The sequence below is a fragment of the Lycium ferocissimum genome, chromosome 10, assembly GCF_029784015.1.
Source record: "Lycium ferocissimum isolate CSIRO_LF1 chromosome 10, AGI_CSIRO_Lferr_CH_V1, whole genome shotgun sequence".
Taxonomy (NCBI): domain Eukaryota; kingdom Viridiplantae; phylum Streptophyta; class Magnoliopsida; order Solanales; family Solanaceae; genus Lycium; species Lycium ferocissimum.
The window spans coordinates 33,877,603-33,897,509 of NC_081351.1; the positions used below are offsets into that span (position 1 = coordinate 33,877,603).

At 30.8% G+C, this 19,907-nt stretch overlaps 1 protein-coding gene across 1 annotated transcript; it reads left to right on the forward strand.

The window, feature by feature from the left end:
- The first annotated feature begins 6,313 nt into the window (after positions 1-6,313).
- LOC132033531 (homeobox-leucine zipper protein HAT22-like) lies at positions 6,314-7,968 on the forward strand. The gene is made up of 3 exons (XM_059423527.1): positions 6,314-6,711; positions 6,854-6,934; positions 7,759-7,968. The coding sequence occupies exons 1-3, from the start codon at positions 6,457-6,459 to the stop codon at positions 7,822-7,824; spliced, it is 402 nt and encodes a 133-aa protein (XP_059279510.1). The 5' UTR covers positions 6,314-6,456; the 3' UTR covers positions 7,825-7,968.
- Positions 7,969-19,907: the final 11,939 nt, after the last annotated feature.

The following is a 19,907-nucleotide window of genomic DNA, read 5'->3' on the forward strand; positions in this document are numbered from 1 at the left end:
AACAAACTAAGCATGCAATCTAAATGAATTAGAAGCAAAAGATGAAATTTTTAAATATGTAGATAAGTTTTAAAAATTAAAATTAAAATATATATAAAAAAATTGAATGTGAGTTACTTGAGATGATTGTGACAAAGGCCACTTCTAAGTTTCAATTTGCACTGTGGCCACTCATTTTCTTTTTCAATTATTTTTCAATTTTAGGGTTTAGAAAAATGAGAATGAGATACTTTTTATAATTTTAGAAAGTTGTGGGATTTTAAAACATAAACTTTAGTCCCACTCACTTCTATTAAGATATAGAAAAGCCCTCTCTCTCTCATCAGCCTTTTCACTTTCCCAAATTTAAAAATCTCTCAAACTTCCAACTATTCTTCCTCTCCCCCAAGCTTCAATATTCTTCAGCCGCCGTCCCCATGTACTTTCTTTTATTTTGCAACTCCATCGGAGCATTTTGAGCTCCATATTGCCATGAAATTTTTTATTTTTTTCGATCTTGAGAAAAACCTTCTGTTCATAAAGTTCTGGTTTTTTAAAAAATCTTTGAAGTTTTGCCTGTTTTTTCGTCGAAATGTGTGTTATTTATATTTATTTTGCTTGTTTCGATCTTTCTTTTTGTGTTTTTGCTCTATAAATAATGGTCTATTAATAGACTTTTGGTCGATTATTCTTATATCGTGGTTCAAAAATGTTGTAAACCTGTCCGAGTATTTTGAGCTCCATATTGCCCTGAAAGTTGTTAACTTTTTGCGATTCATGATGTTCATAAAATTCTGATATTTATTCAAAATTTTGGAAGTTTAACTGTTTGTTTCGATCATTCTTTTTTTGTTTTTGCTTATGTGTTATCTATACTTATTTTGCTTGTTTCGATCTTCCGTCGTTTGTTTTTTATTTTTGCAAATGCATTATGGTCTATTACTAGACTTTTGATCGATTATTCTTGTTTTATATCGTGGTTGATCAATGCCACTCTATTGTTTGTATATGGATCGGTGACTATCTTATTCACTTCCATTTCTAGGAGGTTTGTTGAAATTTTCAGGCAGAGGCGTGCAGATATCAGCAGTTCAATCAATTTATTTGTGTCGTCGGCCGAAAAGACGATAAGGGAGAAAATGAATGAGGGAGACTCCTTGTTTGTCAATAATATAAACGAGGATGCCGATGAGTTCGCCGTAGTCGGCAGTGGACCAACTGCCAAAGTCAATCTACTGAACAAAACATGTTCTTGTGAGAGTATGACTTGGGAAAACTAATATGCGCTCACGCGATGGCAGCATTGAGATTGAAGTACGGTGTTGATTATGGTTCAAACATCTACGAGTATTCTTTGCCTATGTATAAAGTTCAATCTTACATTCTTGCATTTGTTGAAACTAGTTATCTATTCCCTCCAAGGTCAAAATGGCAAGTGTCAGAGAAGTATACAAACATGTACATTCCTCCACACCTGTATGAGCCCAGACTTGGAAGAAAGAGAATTAAGCGTATTCCTGGCATCATAGAAACTTTCAAGCCTAAGGAAAGTAGCAAAGGAAAGAGAAACAAGTGCTCGATTTGCAAGGGGGCTGGTCACAAGAAAACAACGTGTCGATATTTGAGAGAGGATCCCACTTGATATATTTAAATTTTAATGTATTTTTATTGTATTAGTTTTGAAAACTAAATGCAAGTTCAATATTAATCAACTTTGTATCAGTTTATCATGGACTCTAAGTGGTTTTATAATATACCATTCAGTTGGTCTATGATATTTCACCGTTAGGATATTAGTCTTCCTTTTGGAGGTTTATATTCCTCAATTAAAACCGTTATCATGGGGAACTGAGCAGCGTAATGAGTACCTTTCTTAATTCTGCAGTTTCCACGTCTAATCAAACTGATCAAATGTAGCCATTGGGTGATGTTTCACTTAACCGATGCCACTTGTTTCTTTTTATTGTAAGTATTTTGCAAAGCTTTCATTGGTGAAAGTTGATGATGGAAGCTTTTGGGCTTTCATATTGCAATGAAATGAAATATATGGTTGTTGTTCATATTTCTTGTGTTGTGTTTTATTTATGCCCTTTTTTTATATTTGCATTTGTTTTCTAACCGTCGAAATAAAGCTAAGTGTGGTAGGTCTATTAATAGACTTAACTGATGATAAACGACTATGATCTATAATAACTCATTGACACGATCTATGATGGACCTTTAAGGTTGATTATAAATCACTGAAATAAAGGTGACTATTGAAACGAGAAGCCTGCTAAATTTGCACGTCCAACAGACCAAAAAAAAAAAAAAAAGAACACCCTAACCCCAAATCCCAACCCCAAACCCCAAATCTAAAAAAAGCCAAAAATAAATCAAATAAAATAAATAAAAGCACTTGATACTATTTAAACATTATAATAACACTTTATACATCATATTAGAGTCCCCCTCTATTAGGCACATGATCCGAAGAGTTTTAGAAAACCTAATGGTCCTTAAATCACTAAATATTAGTCTAAAGAAGACAAAAATAATTAAAATGAAATAAATAAAAAGACTTGATCTTGTTTAAACATTATAATAACACTTTAATACATCATATGAGAGTTCCCATTCATTAGACACATGATCCAAAGAGTTTTAGGAGACCTAATGGTCCTTAAATCACTAATATTAGTCTTAAAAGCCAAAAACAAATAAAATAAAATAAATAAAAAAGATTTGATACTATTTAAACATTATAATAATACTTTAAGACATCATATGAGAGTCCCCGTCCATTAGACACATGATCCAAAGAGTTTAAGCACAAGTAATGGTAATCATATCACTACTATCCAATTAGTCTGACAATAAGTTATTGCTCTCAAAGCACAACATTATTCTAAAGACACCATTACTTGTGATTAAACTCTTTGGATCATATGTTTAATGGAAGGGGACTCTCATGTGATGCATTAAAGTGTTATTATAATGTTTCAATAGTATCAAGTCTTTTTATTTATTTTATTTTATTTTATTTTATTTTGGCTTTTTTAGACTAATATTAGTGATTTAAGGACCATTAGGTGCCCTAAAACTCTTTGGATCGTGTGTCTAATGGATGGGGACTGTCATATGATGTATTAAAGTGTTATTATAATGTTAAATAGGATCAAGTCTTTTTATTTTATTTTATTTATTTTTGGCTTTTAAAACTAATATTAGTGATTTAAGGACCATTAGGTGTCCTAAAACTCTTTGGATCACGTGTCTAATGGATGGGGACTCTCATATGATTATTAAAGTGTTATTTATTTAAATAGTATCAAGTCTTTTTTATTTATTTTTGGCCTTTAGGCTAATATTAGTGATTTAAGGACTATTAGGTGTCCTAAAACTCTTTAGATCATGTGTCTAATGGATGGGGACTCATACATGATGTATTAAAGTGTTATTATAATATTTAAATAGGATCAAGTCTTTTTATTTAATTAATTTTATTTATTTTTGGCCTTTTTAGACAAATATTGGCCTTAGTCTATATATATACACCATGTGGATGATTGTTGACCATAACTGTTAGCTATTGACGATCGTCGGTTTAAGATTTGTGCAATTTGGTATTTGAGATTTGAGGTTTAATTTGATTTTAAATTATTTTTTTGTCCGTTAGAATAGTGCAAATTCAGTAGGCTTCTCATTCCAAAAGTCGACTTTATTTCTCAAGTTTAGCATCGACCAATGCTGTCTATAATATTCTTGGGCTTTGAGTTATTATAGATTAATGTAGTTTATTACTGGTTGGTTTATAATTGTCCAAGCACATAATATTTGTGCATTCCACCTTATAATATTTGTTATTGCTCTTGTTCGGTTAAAATAGAACGGGGTCTTTATTGCAGCTTGCTTCAACAAAATCTTTAAATACTCCTTGTTCTCGAATGTTTGCCCGAGGTAGAAACCGATTCCATCATTGAAGTTGTGGTTGCTTAGTGAACTACTTGGCTGCCCATCACCCTCGTCGTCTCTATCACACTTTTCGTCATCACTATCAGGATCATCCGTATCCATGAAATGATCACCCATGCCCTCATATTGTATTGAATTGTCATCGGCTGGCGGCTATGGTGGGGGTGGAGGTGGGGCAGCTGAAGTAGAAGCTTTTTGGAAACTCTCAACAACATTTATTCTTAAAACAGGCCTAGAACCATCTGAAGCACCATCAAGCATGTACAATCCCACCTGCCTATTATTCGTTATGAAAGAAGGATGTATTTTTCCCCTTACGGGAAGAGCATTAATCATATAGCTAATGCGCAAGTCATTGGGGTCACAATTTAGCTCCCCGCTTTCGATTAGGCTCGTAACCAGGTCGTTGAATTTACCATTGCGATGTACGGCAATCGAAACTGTCACCTTGCTATAAGAAATCCAATTCCAACATTTTGGGTTCTCCTCCCATTTACCCATGTAATCACCACGTACTATAATATATTCTACAATCGACGCCATAATAATTCTATAATAGACTATGACTATGGTCTATGACTCATCGATGACTAGTCGATGACTGTGGTCTATGATTAAAGACGGACAACACCAGATTCAGAACGAAAAGGAGCAGGGATAAAGCTCTTACCAGTTACAACAATGGCGGATTGAATACAAAAGAGAATTTGTAATCCCAAAACGAACTCCGATGTCGGAATAAGGCCGGAGGTTTCGCCGGAAAACTGATCTTTTACAACAATTGGAAAGACCCTTTTCAATGATTTCTACGAGTTTTTAGTTAAAATGGTTGAAATAGAGAAGCTTTCAGTCGTTGGGGACAGATTTTCCGACGAAATGCCGGAATTTTGGCCAGAAACGGGATCTGGAATAGGGAGCTTTTGGAGGGAAACATTTAGTTTTTTTTTTTTTTTTGGGTAGTTAAAATGGTGGGGGTTGGGGGCCAAAGTGTAGTTTTAAAAACTTTGGGGTTGGAATTTGACACTGCAATTTTTTGACGTGCTGGCATCATAAATGGTGTCTAAAGCACCAATTTCTAAACACTTATGGCCTTTTGGCTAAATAAGTTTCCAAAATGGCCTTTTGGCCAAGTGCCCCGAGGTACTTTAGAACTTTAGTTTAATATATTGCTAGATATTAACACGACAAGTTGGAATAGCTATATCATAACCTGGAATAAATTAAGAATATATTATATTTCATATAAAACTAATAATATAATATTTCAAATAAAGAATAAGAGTACAATATAATATTTTAAAATAGGTATTATAGTAATGAAAATTATATACCTTTTGTTTGAGAAATAAAAAGACCTCGATGGTATGAAAATTGAAATGCCAAAAATTACACACTACAAGATAAATAACTAAAAATACGGAGAAAAAATTTACACTAACTTTATTTTTTTAAATATATGATTCAACTAAATCTTTTAAAAGTTAACCGATACGAATGTAATCTTTGTGTTATATGTGCAATTCTATTTTAATGTGGAACGAATATATAGCTTAACGTGGAAAAAAAATGCTATTTAAGAAAAACATGAATTTGAATAGAAAGACTAAATTACTTGAATTTTAATTTAAATTAAAAGATAATATATTTGAATTGAATAATTACATATTTTAGTTGAACACAAAGCTTGTCCTTTAACGAAATATATAACAATTTAGATTAGAATTGAATGTGTACGCCTAAAGTTTGAAACGCGTAAACCATAAACAAGATAACTATGTTTTCTTTCAAACCGACCCCAAGTAGACTAAAACCAAAATAAATTAGCGTTTCTTTTTCTTGAGGATGAAAAAGAAGAAGGATATAATATACTACAAATTAAAAAGCGACAAACCATTCCCTTCCCTCGTGTTCTTTTGCTTCATCCACTTTCAAAATTATTCCACGTATCACTTACGTATATCAGCTATTGTACACATTACTATAATTTATATGCTTTATTGGTCATATACATAAATATTACTACTCTGTGTGTGTGAATAGAGTGCTAATCTTGGTCAACCTAAGATAAGAGAGAGAGAAAGTGATTAATAAGAGACAACGGTTTATATTGGTGTCCCTTCAGAGTGGTGGAGCCAGGATTTTCATCTACGAGCCAAAAATTAAAAGCCAGAAAGACACGAAGAAGTCAGGGAGTTCAACATCTACTATATATACATAATAAAATAATTTTAACTTTGAAAATACACTATAATTTTTCGCCCTGGAGCTAACGTGGCTCCGCCCCCGGTCCCTTGCTCAATCTAGATTGGTGTCCCTTGCTTTAATTAGAAATTAATTAATTAATCAGCTTTTCCACACTCACCTTTCCAAAAGAAACCCGACTCTTTTTCTTTTTCATTTTTCTTTCTATAAACCTCTAATATATTGACAATACTACTTTGTTAAAGTTTAATTCTCATTTCACTCCAAATCCCTTCTTTAAATCTTTGCTTATCAACTTCATCAGAGTTCACAAATTGTAACATGAACCCTCGAGTTAATTCGTCGGTTTCTTCGTTTTCTAACACAAGTGTCAAAAGGGAAAGAGATGCTAGCCTTGAAAAAGAAGTACAATTAGAGACCAATAAAGTTAAAATAATTTCTCCAAAGGCATTAGTTGATGATCAAGATCATGATGAAGATGTTCATGAGTATGGTACGAGGAAGAAACTTAGACTCAGTAAGGAGCAATCTGATGTTTTAGAAGATAGCTTCAAAGAGCACACTACTCTTAATTCTGTAAGTTATCTTTAACCTTATGTTTATTTTTTTCTAATTTTCTTAATTCTATAAGTTATCTTTAACCTTATGTTTATTTTTTTCTAATTTTCTTGTTCATGAATGTTTCAAATATTCTAAGATGACTTAAATAAATTTTTAGAAGCAAAAGCGAGATCTAGCGAGACGATTAAGCTCAGGTCCTCGACAAGTGGAAGTATGGTTTCAGAATCGAAGAGCCAGGTAATACAATTATAATTATTGATTAATCCGACCACCCAATAGTGTACGTAGAATTTTGCAAAAAAAATATTGGTTTTCTATAATTGGATCGAGAGTCTATCATAAACAACCTCTCTCTACCTCACAAAGAGTAGAATTAAGGTCTATGATACATCATTTTTTACTGCACTCGCTTGTAATTACACTTCCTGTGTTATTATTGTTGTTGTTGTTATAACTGGGCTAGTATATATGAGTTTGGATCTCAGATTTTAGAGGCTGGTTTTTGATATTTTTCTTCCTGTGCCAATTGCTTTTGGGTTGTATTTGCTTATTTTATATATACACATTAGTTTTTTACAGAAATTATCGTTCCAATTTATATGATTTTTCACTTATCAATAGTTAATTTCATGACTAATTTTCAAATCTTGATTGATTTAGATCAGCTCAATATTTTAAGATTAACATTTAAATATTCAAAAAATATACGAAAAATACTCTAAGATGTAATTTTTCACATATCAGCGTGATGAAGAAACATCTTTTAGCATATTGATCAAAATTTACACTGTTTGAATATCTGGAAAAGCAAAAAATATCACATAAGTGATATTAGATGACACTCATGTACAAAGGTGTCTCCGCCAGCGCTACCACCCGGATTTTTATCCAATATCTTCACTTTTTTTTTTTTTTTTAATTAATAATGTTGTGCAACTTAGAATTCCCATTTCTCCGTATAAACATTTGTACTGTCTGCGCATCTCAACATTAGAATCTTTCTTCCAATCTTAATTATGATAACCTTATCTTTCTTTTTTTTTTTTTTTTTTTGATAACAATGCCAAGCTGAAGCAAACAAAAGTAGACTTTGAAATACTTCAAAAAATTAAAGACCTACGCTTTTGAAGAGCAATCCGTGCAAAAAAATGGAAGCTGTCCGGTTGGTCCATGGGGTTGGAATATCTTTTGCTCCTTTTCTTTTGGTTGAGAAGATATATATTATGTACATCTCTAATATGCATCAATACAAAGAAGCCTTTGAGTTTTCTTGATTCTTTTCAGTTACACAACTTTTGTGAAAGGAAATAAAAAATTTTGGCCTCTTACAATTTAAATAGAAAAAAATGACTTTATCAAATTTCTTGGCTTCTTACAATTTGAATAGAAGAAGATAACTTTATCAAATCTCTTATGTGTAAAAAATAAAAATCTCTTGCAAAAATATTAAAAAATTAAAAAAAAATTGTAAAGGGCCAAATAACCATTTCTTCTTTGTGATTGTGATAATAATTCATCTTTAAATTTCTAATCCTTCATATCATTTTCTTTTCTCGACTTCCATTTTAGCCTCTTGAATTGTAGAAGAACTTTTTTTTTTTTTGGTTGGTATAATGTTAGGAAAAGGGCCAAATATACCCTTGTACTATTGGAAAAGGACCAAATATATCCTTTGTTATACTTTGAGTTCAAATATACCTTTTCCGTTATATTTTGGGTCCAAATATACCCTCTTGTTATACTTTAGTCCAAATATACCCTTCCTCCGTTAAAATTATCCAAGGTGGATACCAAATCTGACATGACATTGACAATTCAGTGAAATGGACACCACATGATATGTCACCTCACCACCCAACTAATTTACCCCTCTCTTCACCTTCTTCACCCACCACTATCATCTCCTCTCCTTTTACAACCACTCCGGCCATTAGCACCACCATTTCCACCTTCGCTGTTTCTCATATTGCTTGATATCGACTAGGAAACAATATGCATCAATAGAATTTACCCCATTTGGATACAAATTTGGCCACACAATGTAAAAAGTATCGTAACTTATATTGTACAATTTTAAATTAAAATAAATTTTGAGAAGAAATGATAGAAATGACATTAAGTAAGCATAAATCATTAAATTTGACCTAAATAGACCAAAATAATGTGACAAAAAGACCTTATTGGAAAAAAAAAAAACAAGATTAGTTTTCCATAACCATAGCCTTTTATTACATTAATTAATTAGCACTTAACAACAAACATGACTGACAACTCCAACCAACGCTGATTAATTAGAGTACAAATAAAAAAGAAAGAGAGATTATTCAAGTTCTCAGCTCTAATTAGAGAATAGTACAATAAGAAGAAGGTTTAGATTCCCTGGCGTCACCACCACCGTCACAGCCACCGGAGATAGACCCCTCACCGGAGGTTTTGACACCTGGCCAATTCTTGCAGTGACAGTGTTGACCTTCAGGGACTCGATTGTAAACTGAAGGAACATGTCTTCCACAACCCCCCCAACTTGTCTTTCCACAAGTCGAACACTTAACCTCGTAACACATGATTATTTTTTTTCCTTCCAAATTAGAATGTTTTTGGTAAGAATTTTGGTTGGTTTATGAAAGGGAAAGAAGGATTGGGTGTTGTTATATATAGTAAAAACAAAAGCTTGTTAAATGTTTGTTGACATGTTCAATGTCCCGATTTTTACTTGGGGGCTTTTAGTTGGTTGACTGACTTTGGAAACGCCGGCATCTCTAAGGAGTTGAAAAATGTTACTACCACTACTTTGTCCGTCACTTGGCACATCTTGAGTCATAAATAAACAATTTTACTATATCACAAATAATTAAAATTTTATAATGATTGGAATCAATCAACTATACTTTAAAAATTGTGTAATCACTAATAATTCATAAAAAATTTCAACCCAATAATTAATAGTAAAGATAAAATAGATATGAAATACAAAATTATTTCTTGATTTTTCAAATTGGATAAATAAAAATGAACAACTATTTTTTAATACAAGTATAAATGGACGGAGGAGTGTTATAATTACCTTATACAGAATTTTGCAAAATGTAATTTTGTTTTATTCTCGTGCAAGTAAAACTCCTTTCCTCGAAGCTTCCAAAAAATACTTATTTAGATAAATATTTTTGTAAAATAACTGTCCAAAAGGATTTTTCAAAAATAATAAAGTAGTTAATGTTTGTTCCATTTATTTGAGAAATGTTTTTTTCTATTACGAGTTTATTTGTTTAATGAAATCTATCCCTCCGTCTCATTTTAACCGTCGCTTTAGTTTTTATTACGCTGATTAAGAAACAACAAATGCAAATTATAATTTACTAAGTTATCTCTGTTTAATAAAGATGTATTGATTTTTCCTTTTAAAGATAAATTTCTTGAACTAAGACGATAATTAAAATGGGATAGTGGAGCAGTTCACAATAAAAAGATCCAAAAATTACAACATCCTTTTAATTTCTAAATTCTAAAAAGTGTCAGTGAAACAAATACCAAGAACAAGTGACATTCAATTGGAGGTGGTGATTGGGTAAGTCAGCATGATAGTAGCTGAATGGCCAGGACAGACCTAGTGCAGTAATTATGGATTCGTTTGAATCGAATAATTTTAAGGGCCTCATTGGAAAGCCGGTAATTCAAATTAAATGTAATTACACAGTTTAATTTATTTGTTTAATCAAGTAATTAAATAGTTAGATCGAAATTGGGTGTAATTACACTCTCTAATTCTCAAGGGGGGAGGGGTTGAGAATTGGGTGTAATTATAGGATTACTTTTTACTTTTTTTTTTAAATTTATTTTAATTTATTTTTTATTTCTATAATTTTAATTTCTTTTATTTATTTTTATCTATTATTTTAATTTCTTTTTTATTTTTACTTTTTAATTATTTTTATTTTTTAAAACGTATTTTTCTTTTTATATTATTTATTTTTCATTTCCTTTCTTCTCATTCCCAATTTTTACTTTTTGTGGTTCCATGTAACTAGCGTATATGTCCGCGCTTCGCGCGGTCATTATATTCTGAAAAACTAAGATCGAAATCCTTAAAAAAAATGTATAGAATTATTTTGCGGAAAGAATTTGATAAAATAATTATAGACTAAGTATGAAAAATTCACTCTAAATTGGTACATGTAAATTTCAATAAGAAAATCATATATAAAACCCCAACATTTTTTTAGTGGCAGAGAACACTAGATTTCAGATAAGATGAAGAAAAAATAATGTGATAAAAATTTTGCATCCAAAAGTATTTAGACCTTTAGTGCAATATATATATATATATATATATATATATATATATATATATATATATATATATATATATATATATATATATATATATATGATAATAAAAATATTAACAAACATATTGGCCAAGGAAAACATATTGGCTAAGGAAAATTCACACAAAATTTTTAAAAAGTGAGTTAACATAAAATAATTACGCAAAAATGTCAAGAAAATAGTATAATGAACAAAGTTTTTACCTGAATATGGAGGGGAGATAACTAAAGTTGCCTTCACATTTGTAAGCTCCAACGGTCTGAAAACATAAATATAAAACAATTCGTATCAATATTCAAACTAACCAACAACAAAAAATATATGAACAGATTTTCTTTCCGTCTCTATCCTCATATTATCGCCCTTTTTTTTTTCTTTGTTGTCCATCGGGAAGTTTGTACAGATCCAACACCAACTTATCTAATTTTTGTATTGCCGAAAAATTACTTCAACTTGATAAAAATAAAGTAAAAAAATATATATTAAGAAACTCATAAAATGGATAGAATGTGATGTCCAAAGAGAGGACGTCAAGCCTATTTATAGTAGATAGGGAAAATATGAGGATGAGGGGAACAATTAATCCTCCACTATCACCACATTCAAGAATATATTAAAAGCATTAATTTGCTTCATATGTATAACCGTGTCCATTTCATTCATTCTAATTAATTTGCTTTGTTAAGAAATCTGACTTTTGTTTTTTTTTTATTTCCAATCTAGCACATAAAATTTTAAAATGAAAAAGAAAAGAAGAGAAAAGGCCTCGCCACTTCCTTCCGTTGAAAAGTTATTTTTGGAATTCTTTTCTTACATTAACTTGTAATTAATGTCGTCATAAAGACTGCAATAAATAAGATGTTTATGCTTATATCTAATTATGGTTAACCTTTTTTTTTTTTTGTCTCTTTGCATATGCAAGTTGAGCATTTAATTGCAATAACTACTCTTTTTATGCTTGTAGTGAATTAGGTTCTTTTTCTATGAATTTTTTAATAGATAAAATGAGGTAAAAGGCCAAAAAATTGACAAAAAAGATAAATAGCAATGGAGGTCATAGAGAGGTGCCACATCACCTTATTTATGCCTAGCTTTATATTATATATAGATTACTCGTATTTTTTATTTTATTCATTTAGCATAATCGTGTTATTATTCTAATTTTTGAAACTACACCTCTTAATATTGGAAAGAATGAGTCATTAACAAACTTGGCATATAACGAGTGACATTATTAAAATAGAATTTCATTGTGAATGAAGTTATAAATTTATATTTTACCTTTCTTTTGAATTATTTACTTAAGTTACGTTGGAACTTACTTATATAATGTTGGAATTTGACAAAAGAGTATTATGTTAAACTTTTTCTTTTGGATTTTGAATTTAGGTTATATTTTCAATTTTAAGTTATTTGCTTTCACATTGCAAGTTGTTTATTTTTCACTTACATTTGATGGATTTTTTGTGTCAAACATTTGAATATGTTATGGCATTATATTTAAAAATATTATTTTTTTGTCAAACATCCAATCCATGACATTCTCACAAAAAAAAGTCTTCTTTTATGTTTTATAATTAGTTAAAATTAAATATTATTAATTTGAAATATATATATATCAATTATTTTTTACAATATTAGTTACAAATATATGATTATTAATTAATATATTTTCAAGAAACAATGTGTTATTAAATAACAAATTTAATATCATCTATGAAGGCAAATATTTTTTAAATATTAATTTTAAATTTTTTATAATTAAATTTTATTTTTAAATTAAACTAACTGTGTAATTACACTTGTGCAACCAAACAACACGCCTGTAATTACACTGTAATTATGATATGACAAACAAATAGGTCGTTGTAATTACACTACTGTGTAATTACTAGGTTGCATAATTACTACTCCAGTAATTACACCAATTCCAATTACCAGGTAGCTTTCTAAACAGGCCCTAACTCAGTTTTTATAGTACTTCATCCGTTTCACAATAAGTGATGCTTTTATCTTATGCACACCCCTTAAGAAATTGCTCACTTCTAGAAAATTAGGAGTGTGTTTACTAACTTACCTCTAATCACATTTTCCCTCCTTCCTAAAAAAGCTACTTAATAATTCTTGATTATGTAAATAAGGGTAATTTTAAAAGAATATGATCAATTTCTTTCTTGAAATTCTAAAGCACCACTTATTTTGAAACAATTTAAAAGCCTAAAACACCATTTATTTAGAAAAGGAGGAAGTATATTGTAATGGATTCACTAAATCAGTATAAATAATAAATTTCAAACTTAATAAATAAAATAAATTATGCTAAAATTACAAATTCGAATTCATAAAATCTAAATCTTAAATTCATTTTCTCCGGAGTGCTAGTATAATATAATTAATTAATAATTCTAAAAGTGAAGCCAAGAAGTGGAGAGGGGAGTTGTTCTGTTTGCATTGGACAATTTTTGCCAAAAAAAAAAAAGAAGAAGTAGTAGGTGAAGTCTTGGAGAAGACTTGAAACTGATGATTACATGTAATGAATGTCCGTCCACAAACGGCGTTATAGGAAGTCCAAGGTTTGACGACAACCACTAACACCAATTAAAACTGTATATTCCTTCTTGTAAAGACCAGCAAACACACCAGCACCTAGGTTTATATTTTGTAATATTGACTGTTTCTATCCAATTTGCTGCTTTTATATTCTGCTTCCGTTTGACCATAAATTTTGGAAGTGATTTTTAAAAATATATTTTCAAATATCTATTTGACCATAGAATTTTGAGAGATTTTGAAAACTAAATGTTCAAATTTCAAAATCAGTTCCAAACTTATTTTTGGTCCAAGATATAATCATTGTTTTTTTTTTTTAACATTTAAAACTTGCCCAAATTTTTTTACTACCATTGTTTTCTTTTATTGCATCTTTGTAAATAATTGTAATTTCACGAATGGTAGTAGCTAGTAATTTTGTTATTAGCAGTTGTTATTAAAATATCATGTCATGATTTTAGGATTATGTGAAACATATTTTGAAAAATTAAGGCCAAGTACATTTTCAAAATTTGAAAAACGTCACCCAAATCAGGTTTTTCAATTTTTTTTTTTGGGAATATATGGCCAAACGCTAGCTCAGATGGCATGTACTATGATCCAAACCATTACAATTGAGGTCTTATAAGATAATCGTACTGGTGTCAAGCCCTTTTCAACGTTCTGAGGTTTACGATTTGGATTAATGAACTAGTTTTGTCTCCCTAACTTAAAAAGTTCTGATTATGACCAGTCGAAAACAAATCCTCAAGCTACAACTCGTACTAAATGTAATGTAATGTTTTGACTACCTAAGCTTACGGTCTAATGGCATTTGGTGAAGTTTCACGCAGAACAACAACGAATAGGTGTGATTTAATTTTTACGGATTTTCTTTGTCATTCCATTTCTTGATCCTCTATGTAATTAAAAAAAAAAAAAAAAAGCTTTATACAAAAATGAAAATTATCAAGATTGTCCATGTTAAGATAGAATGAATTCATTTTACTATTTAAAAATGTTACAGTATATTGATATTAGAGATAACACTTAGATATTAAGAAGGATGTAATCCTTGTCTAAGTTCATCTTTTTGCACATAACTCCTCTTCAGCTCTTCTCCCGAAAAAACAACACCACTTTTATTCCTAAAGTATAGCAATTCAATAGAAAACCTGAACCAGCCTAAAACAAATGAGAAATTCAACTCACAAATAGGACCCAACTCATTGTATTAAAAGCCATTCACTAAATTACAAGGAAATAACAATAGAAATTATATAGAAGAACTGATAAGAAGGAGGTGAGAATTAAAGTGATACTGAGGAGGATAAGGAAATCAGATACAGAGCAGAGATGAGAGAGAGAACACTAAACATCACAATAAGCATAAAACTACTTTGTCTAAACCATCGTCCTTTTAACCAATTTGCTAATTGGGTCTGAATCACAAATAAAAGTCTCCAATAATTTACTCGGCCCAATAATACCAGTAAATCAGTTTGTAGGGGCCAGTTTCTAGCCTATTGGCCCTTAGGGAATCAGCCTGGTTCACAACATGACCCGAACAGAATTCATAGAAGTCCGTCATACAGGCCAGCAAAGTGAACATCTTCGGCCTATAAGACTTTATGCTGAATTAGGAAGGAACACTTCACATAAATATGTAGTGCTCTAGATCACTCGTTTATTACAAAAGAAACACTTAAAAGTATATCAAATCAAACAACAATAGTTAATACTCCAATATATACAGTATAGTGTATTATACGGTATATAAAAGCTTTCAAGTTGATAAATTAACAGATCGAACTTTGTATGGCTCGAGAGATATAGTGTTACAAGCAAACGCTATAGGCATGCTTTAATTTGTAGTTTATAACTATAATATATTGCTAATCATGTAATGACATGACTTCAAATTGAGGCCATTCTTTTAATATCTTAATATCCGAAGGTATTAACATATTGAAGTGTTTGATTAAAATTGAGGCCGTTATTTTTATTCAGGAAACATCCAGCTTCCAATCGAACTCGGGTGTCTGGGTGGATTTTTATTTAAAAAAACAACAAAAAACTGTATAATGGAGGGAGGAGACTATACCTTACTCCCTATACACATATCATGTTAAAGATCTTTGAATTAATTGTTTTGGAAGAAATTGGTGAATGTTGTAGACTCTGATGCTTCTTAGCTTCTATTTATGTTTACTTTGAAGAAGAGAAGATACAAAGCCATGATAAAATTTACAATAAGATAGGAGAGTGTGCATCTAGTATGATAAGCTAAACGGGGCCTCATATCTTCAGAAGTAAATCAAGTAATTGCACAATTTTCCCTTCAAATGGATTGGTCTTTCATTTTTTTTTTCCCTGCAAATGGGCTGGTCTTTAATTTTTGCCGTTCAAAACTTATGGCTAGGTCCTAATGCGGTGTAAGTTCTTTAACTACGTACAGTAACATGATATATATATGATACATAACTTACGCTCAGTACAAGTTCAATTTTGAAGGACAAAAATTAAAAACCAGCCCATTTGAAGGGCAAAATTTAAATACCAACACAAAATAGGAGCAAAAGTGCGAAAGACCCTAAGTAAATTGCACATTGGCCTAAGGCATTTGGGTTAGAAAAGAAATTTTCTATAAATGACTTCTTTTCTCTCAAATGAGTTATCCTATACTCACTTCAATAATAATATTTTCTGTAAATTATTTTATCTCTCGTTTCAATTCATGTCCCTCTACTTATGTTAATTAAATATGTTAAGATCAAAGTGGGAATGCAGGATTATTTTTGTTTTCCTCTTCAAAATTATGCAATAATTCTATTTCAATTTTAACACTTCAAAGAAAAAAAAAATCAACCATGCTCAATTTTAAAATCACCATTATATTAACTTTTGTCCATAAAAATTCTTATTAGTCATATCTAGTCACCCTCAGTTTTACGCAATCCAATATAGAAAATTGCACGTTTTTAATAGCTTTATCCTTTTTTTCTTTCTTTTTCTGTTTTGGGATATATTTGACATATATTATGGATATTATGACGTACTAATTCGGGGTAGATGTGAACCGAATAAGAACATTGGTAAAGCAATTAACTAAGAGGTTGACAAGACTTACCGAAAATACTATCAACCAAAGAATATTATTACATCACAAATATTTGGTCTTCTAATAAGAATCCAAAGTGTGGTATAGTTGGGTTATATTTACGTATATTATTCATTCTTCAACTTATCGACAAGATCATGAATTGATTCCCTTCTAGAAGGAAAGATAAGTAGTTACGTTTTGAAGCCATCAAATTAATTCTCCATGTATAGATAACATATGCTTATACAAAAATGAATATTCTTGTTACTGTTAGATTTTATGAGATTGGTCTAAATCCATCGGCTATGCCCTAATATTATTCTTTTGGGAAGCAACATTCCTTAATATTTAATTAACTGTTTGCCATTGTTCAACAAATTAAAGTGATCTACGCCATCATTTAAATGGAATGTCGCATCAATGTTTATCTTTTATACTTTACGTGCAGATTCTTTTGTCTACAGTAATAGTGGTTGTGCTCATCTGGAACAAAAATTAAATTCAGTTTTGTATACTGGAAATGAATATATACAATTAAATCAATGGAATATCTGAAGCTTACAGTATGTTGGTTTTAGCAGCCTTTTTAATTTGTCTTATAAGTACCAAAAGAAAACTCCAAATCGGATGAAATATTTTTAAAACTTTTTCTTTAAATACAATTACAAGTACATCCACCATAACGGGGATTAGTAATCTGAAAAATAAAACAAGCCTACTACAAGGAGTTAAAATACTGATATAATTGTTTTTACCATTATTTTTACATATATAGGTTATATCCAATATTTTTTACCTCGGGGAAATTCGCAGTAAAGTTTCTTATGCTGCACGCATGATTGGAAAGATGCATGTATTTAAAACTTGTATCCGTTGACTCCCACGCATAAAAGCATAATTTCTGATTCCAAAATTAACAACGACAAAAATATCGTGACTAGGAAGTCCACTTATTATCGTAAGAAAGGTCACTCTGTCTGGAAAATAATGAGTGATTCCTCATTCCCCAGAACAATGCGAAAATAACATTTACTAATTAATCTTATGAAGAAAGAAGTTTATCAAATTACAGGAGTAACCAATTATTATTTGAATTAATATAGTAAACGAATCGCCAACATTATACGACATGCATGTAACCGTTCTTCTTCAAGTATATATGGATTATTCTCACTGTTTTGAGTAATTAATTTATCCTTTCTTTTTTCATGCATGTATAGTATGGAGTAAGGGACATATCAATTTGAAGAGCCATGGCCCTGCGGTAGCAAATCCATTTGCGATCTAGCTTCCTTGCTTACTCCTCATATTGAGACCATTCTTGTTAAATGGTTTAAATCTAGCAGACTGGGTGAAAATTAATATGGAATTATGGATGGTAGTCGCAAAGGGGGTAATCAAATAGGGGCTGGAGAAATCGTGAGAAATTCGTATGGAAGCTTGAATATGGCCTTTACTAGCAATATTGGAGCAGGCACCAATAATTTAGCTGAAGCCAAAGCTGCATATATGGGGGCTCCTCGAATTTTATCCTAGAATGTGATTCTCAATTAATTTTTAATATGATAAAAGGAAAAGTCAATTTGGCGTGGAATCTACACAACATCATTATGGATATTAGAATGATTCTCTCAAGTACTGTTTTGGAGATTCAACATTGCAATAGAGAATCAAATCAAGTTGCGGATGCCTTGGCCAAATATGGGATAAACAATGCTGAAATCAAGATTTTCTATTCGAAGGAGCTTCCTATATCTGCGATCGGGCCATATATTCTAGACAAAACTCAGCTGCCCTCCATAAGACACAGACATCGCAAGAATAAATTTATTTGAAAGCTGACTTTTTGCTATATTTTTCTCAATATATGGGTCGTGAATTACCCCTGTATTGTCCCCTGATGTAGGCTCGATGGCAGAGGTTTTTTGGCCTAGTCCCCCTCTGTCTCTATTTTGTATATTTTTATTAATCAATAAAAAGGTGGCGCCACTTACGGCGTGAATTATATATAAAAAATAAATAAAAATTGAAGAGCCATACTTAAAGCATGTGGCGATACTCAAAGTTGCTTTAATTCTTTCAAATCTCTTCAATTTGTTTGTAGTACATTTAACAAAAGAAAGCCATGTTGTGTAACCAGCAGCCCATATGGAGTCGATGTTTCATCCCACTATTCCGGCTCAAAAAATTTGTAGTTATGGAGCTAGGCCCCTTGTGGACTTCCTGTTGTCCAAAACCCTAAATATAGTTCCAAATATATCTATTTTTTTAATAACGATGATGTTTAGACCAACTCGGTACACCATCTCGACTACTTTACAGGTACCTGCAACCTCTCATCAGTATAATATCATGTAATTTTGTCCACTACTACTTAGGCAAATGAGAAGAAATTATTTAAATTAGGGCGGAGCTATAACATTAGGTAAGGTTTAAACTATTCCAAAAAGAGATTTTCCTTTAGATCTTGTATTTATAATTTTATATTACAAAATTCATTAAACAGATAAATATTTAATTGTAAATCTAGTAATTAAAACTGGATATGGTTCGATGGAAAATTCAAAATCCATAAACTTCTTCTGGTTCCGCCTTTGATTACTAAATCACCAAGTATTTAGCATTCTTTCTTGCTCAAAGTTAGTGTAATTATAATCTTAAATTTGGCATATGATTACACTTCATATAGGAGTAATTATTAACTTGGCTCAACAGGAGAATTGAGGAAGACAATCCAAGTGGGGTATTAATTAACCATGGTGTTTTGCTTTTTGTGAAAGTCGGTGAGCTGCTGATATATATGCTCTTGCAAATAATGAAGTTAAAGAAGCGAATGTAAAATCAGATTCATGTTGCTGAGGGAATCATTTTTTTGTCCAAAGGGAACTTATTCCGTCCTTTCTTATTATTTTTTCGGTGTTGACATATTCAACATGTCCATTATTATATCATGAGAATAACACCACCCAAGTTTTCTTATTCATTTTCTAATCTAAGGGCATATATGCCTCCTCTGCTGATAGCCAATTTGTAACTAAATGGGGATGACAGTTGTCTATTCTTGGTATTCTTATGATTTTATCATTCCATATATATAAATAAAAAAATAAAAAAAAATAAAAAAATATATTCTCATGGAATTCTAAATACGGTGCAAGCTCTAAAATATTTGTGAAAGCATTTCGAAATGGATTGACCATAACTTGTTTAAGATCAGAACAGATAATATAGTATATTAAAATAATTGCAACTT

Coding starts and splice junctions, on each gene's coding strand:
- LOC132033531 (XM_059423527.1), top strand. CDS start 6,457: ATGAACCCTCGAGTTAATTCGTCGGTTTCTTCGTTTTCTAACACAAGT. Junction 6,712..6,853: donor AGCACACTACTCTTAATTCT/GTAAGTTATCTT, acceptor ATAAATTTTTAG/AAGCAAAAGCGAGATCTAGC. Junction 6,935..7,758: donor TTCAGAATCGAAGAGCCAGG/TAATACAATTAT, acceptor TTTGATAACAAT/GCCAAGCTGAAGCAAACAAA.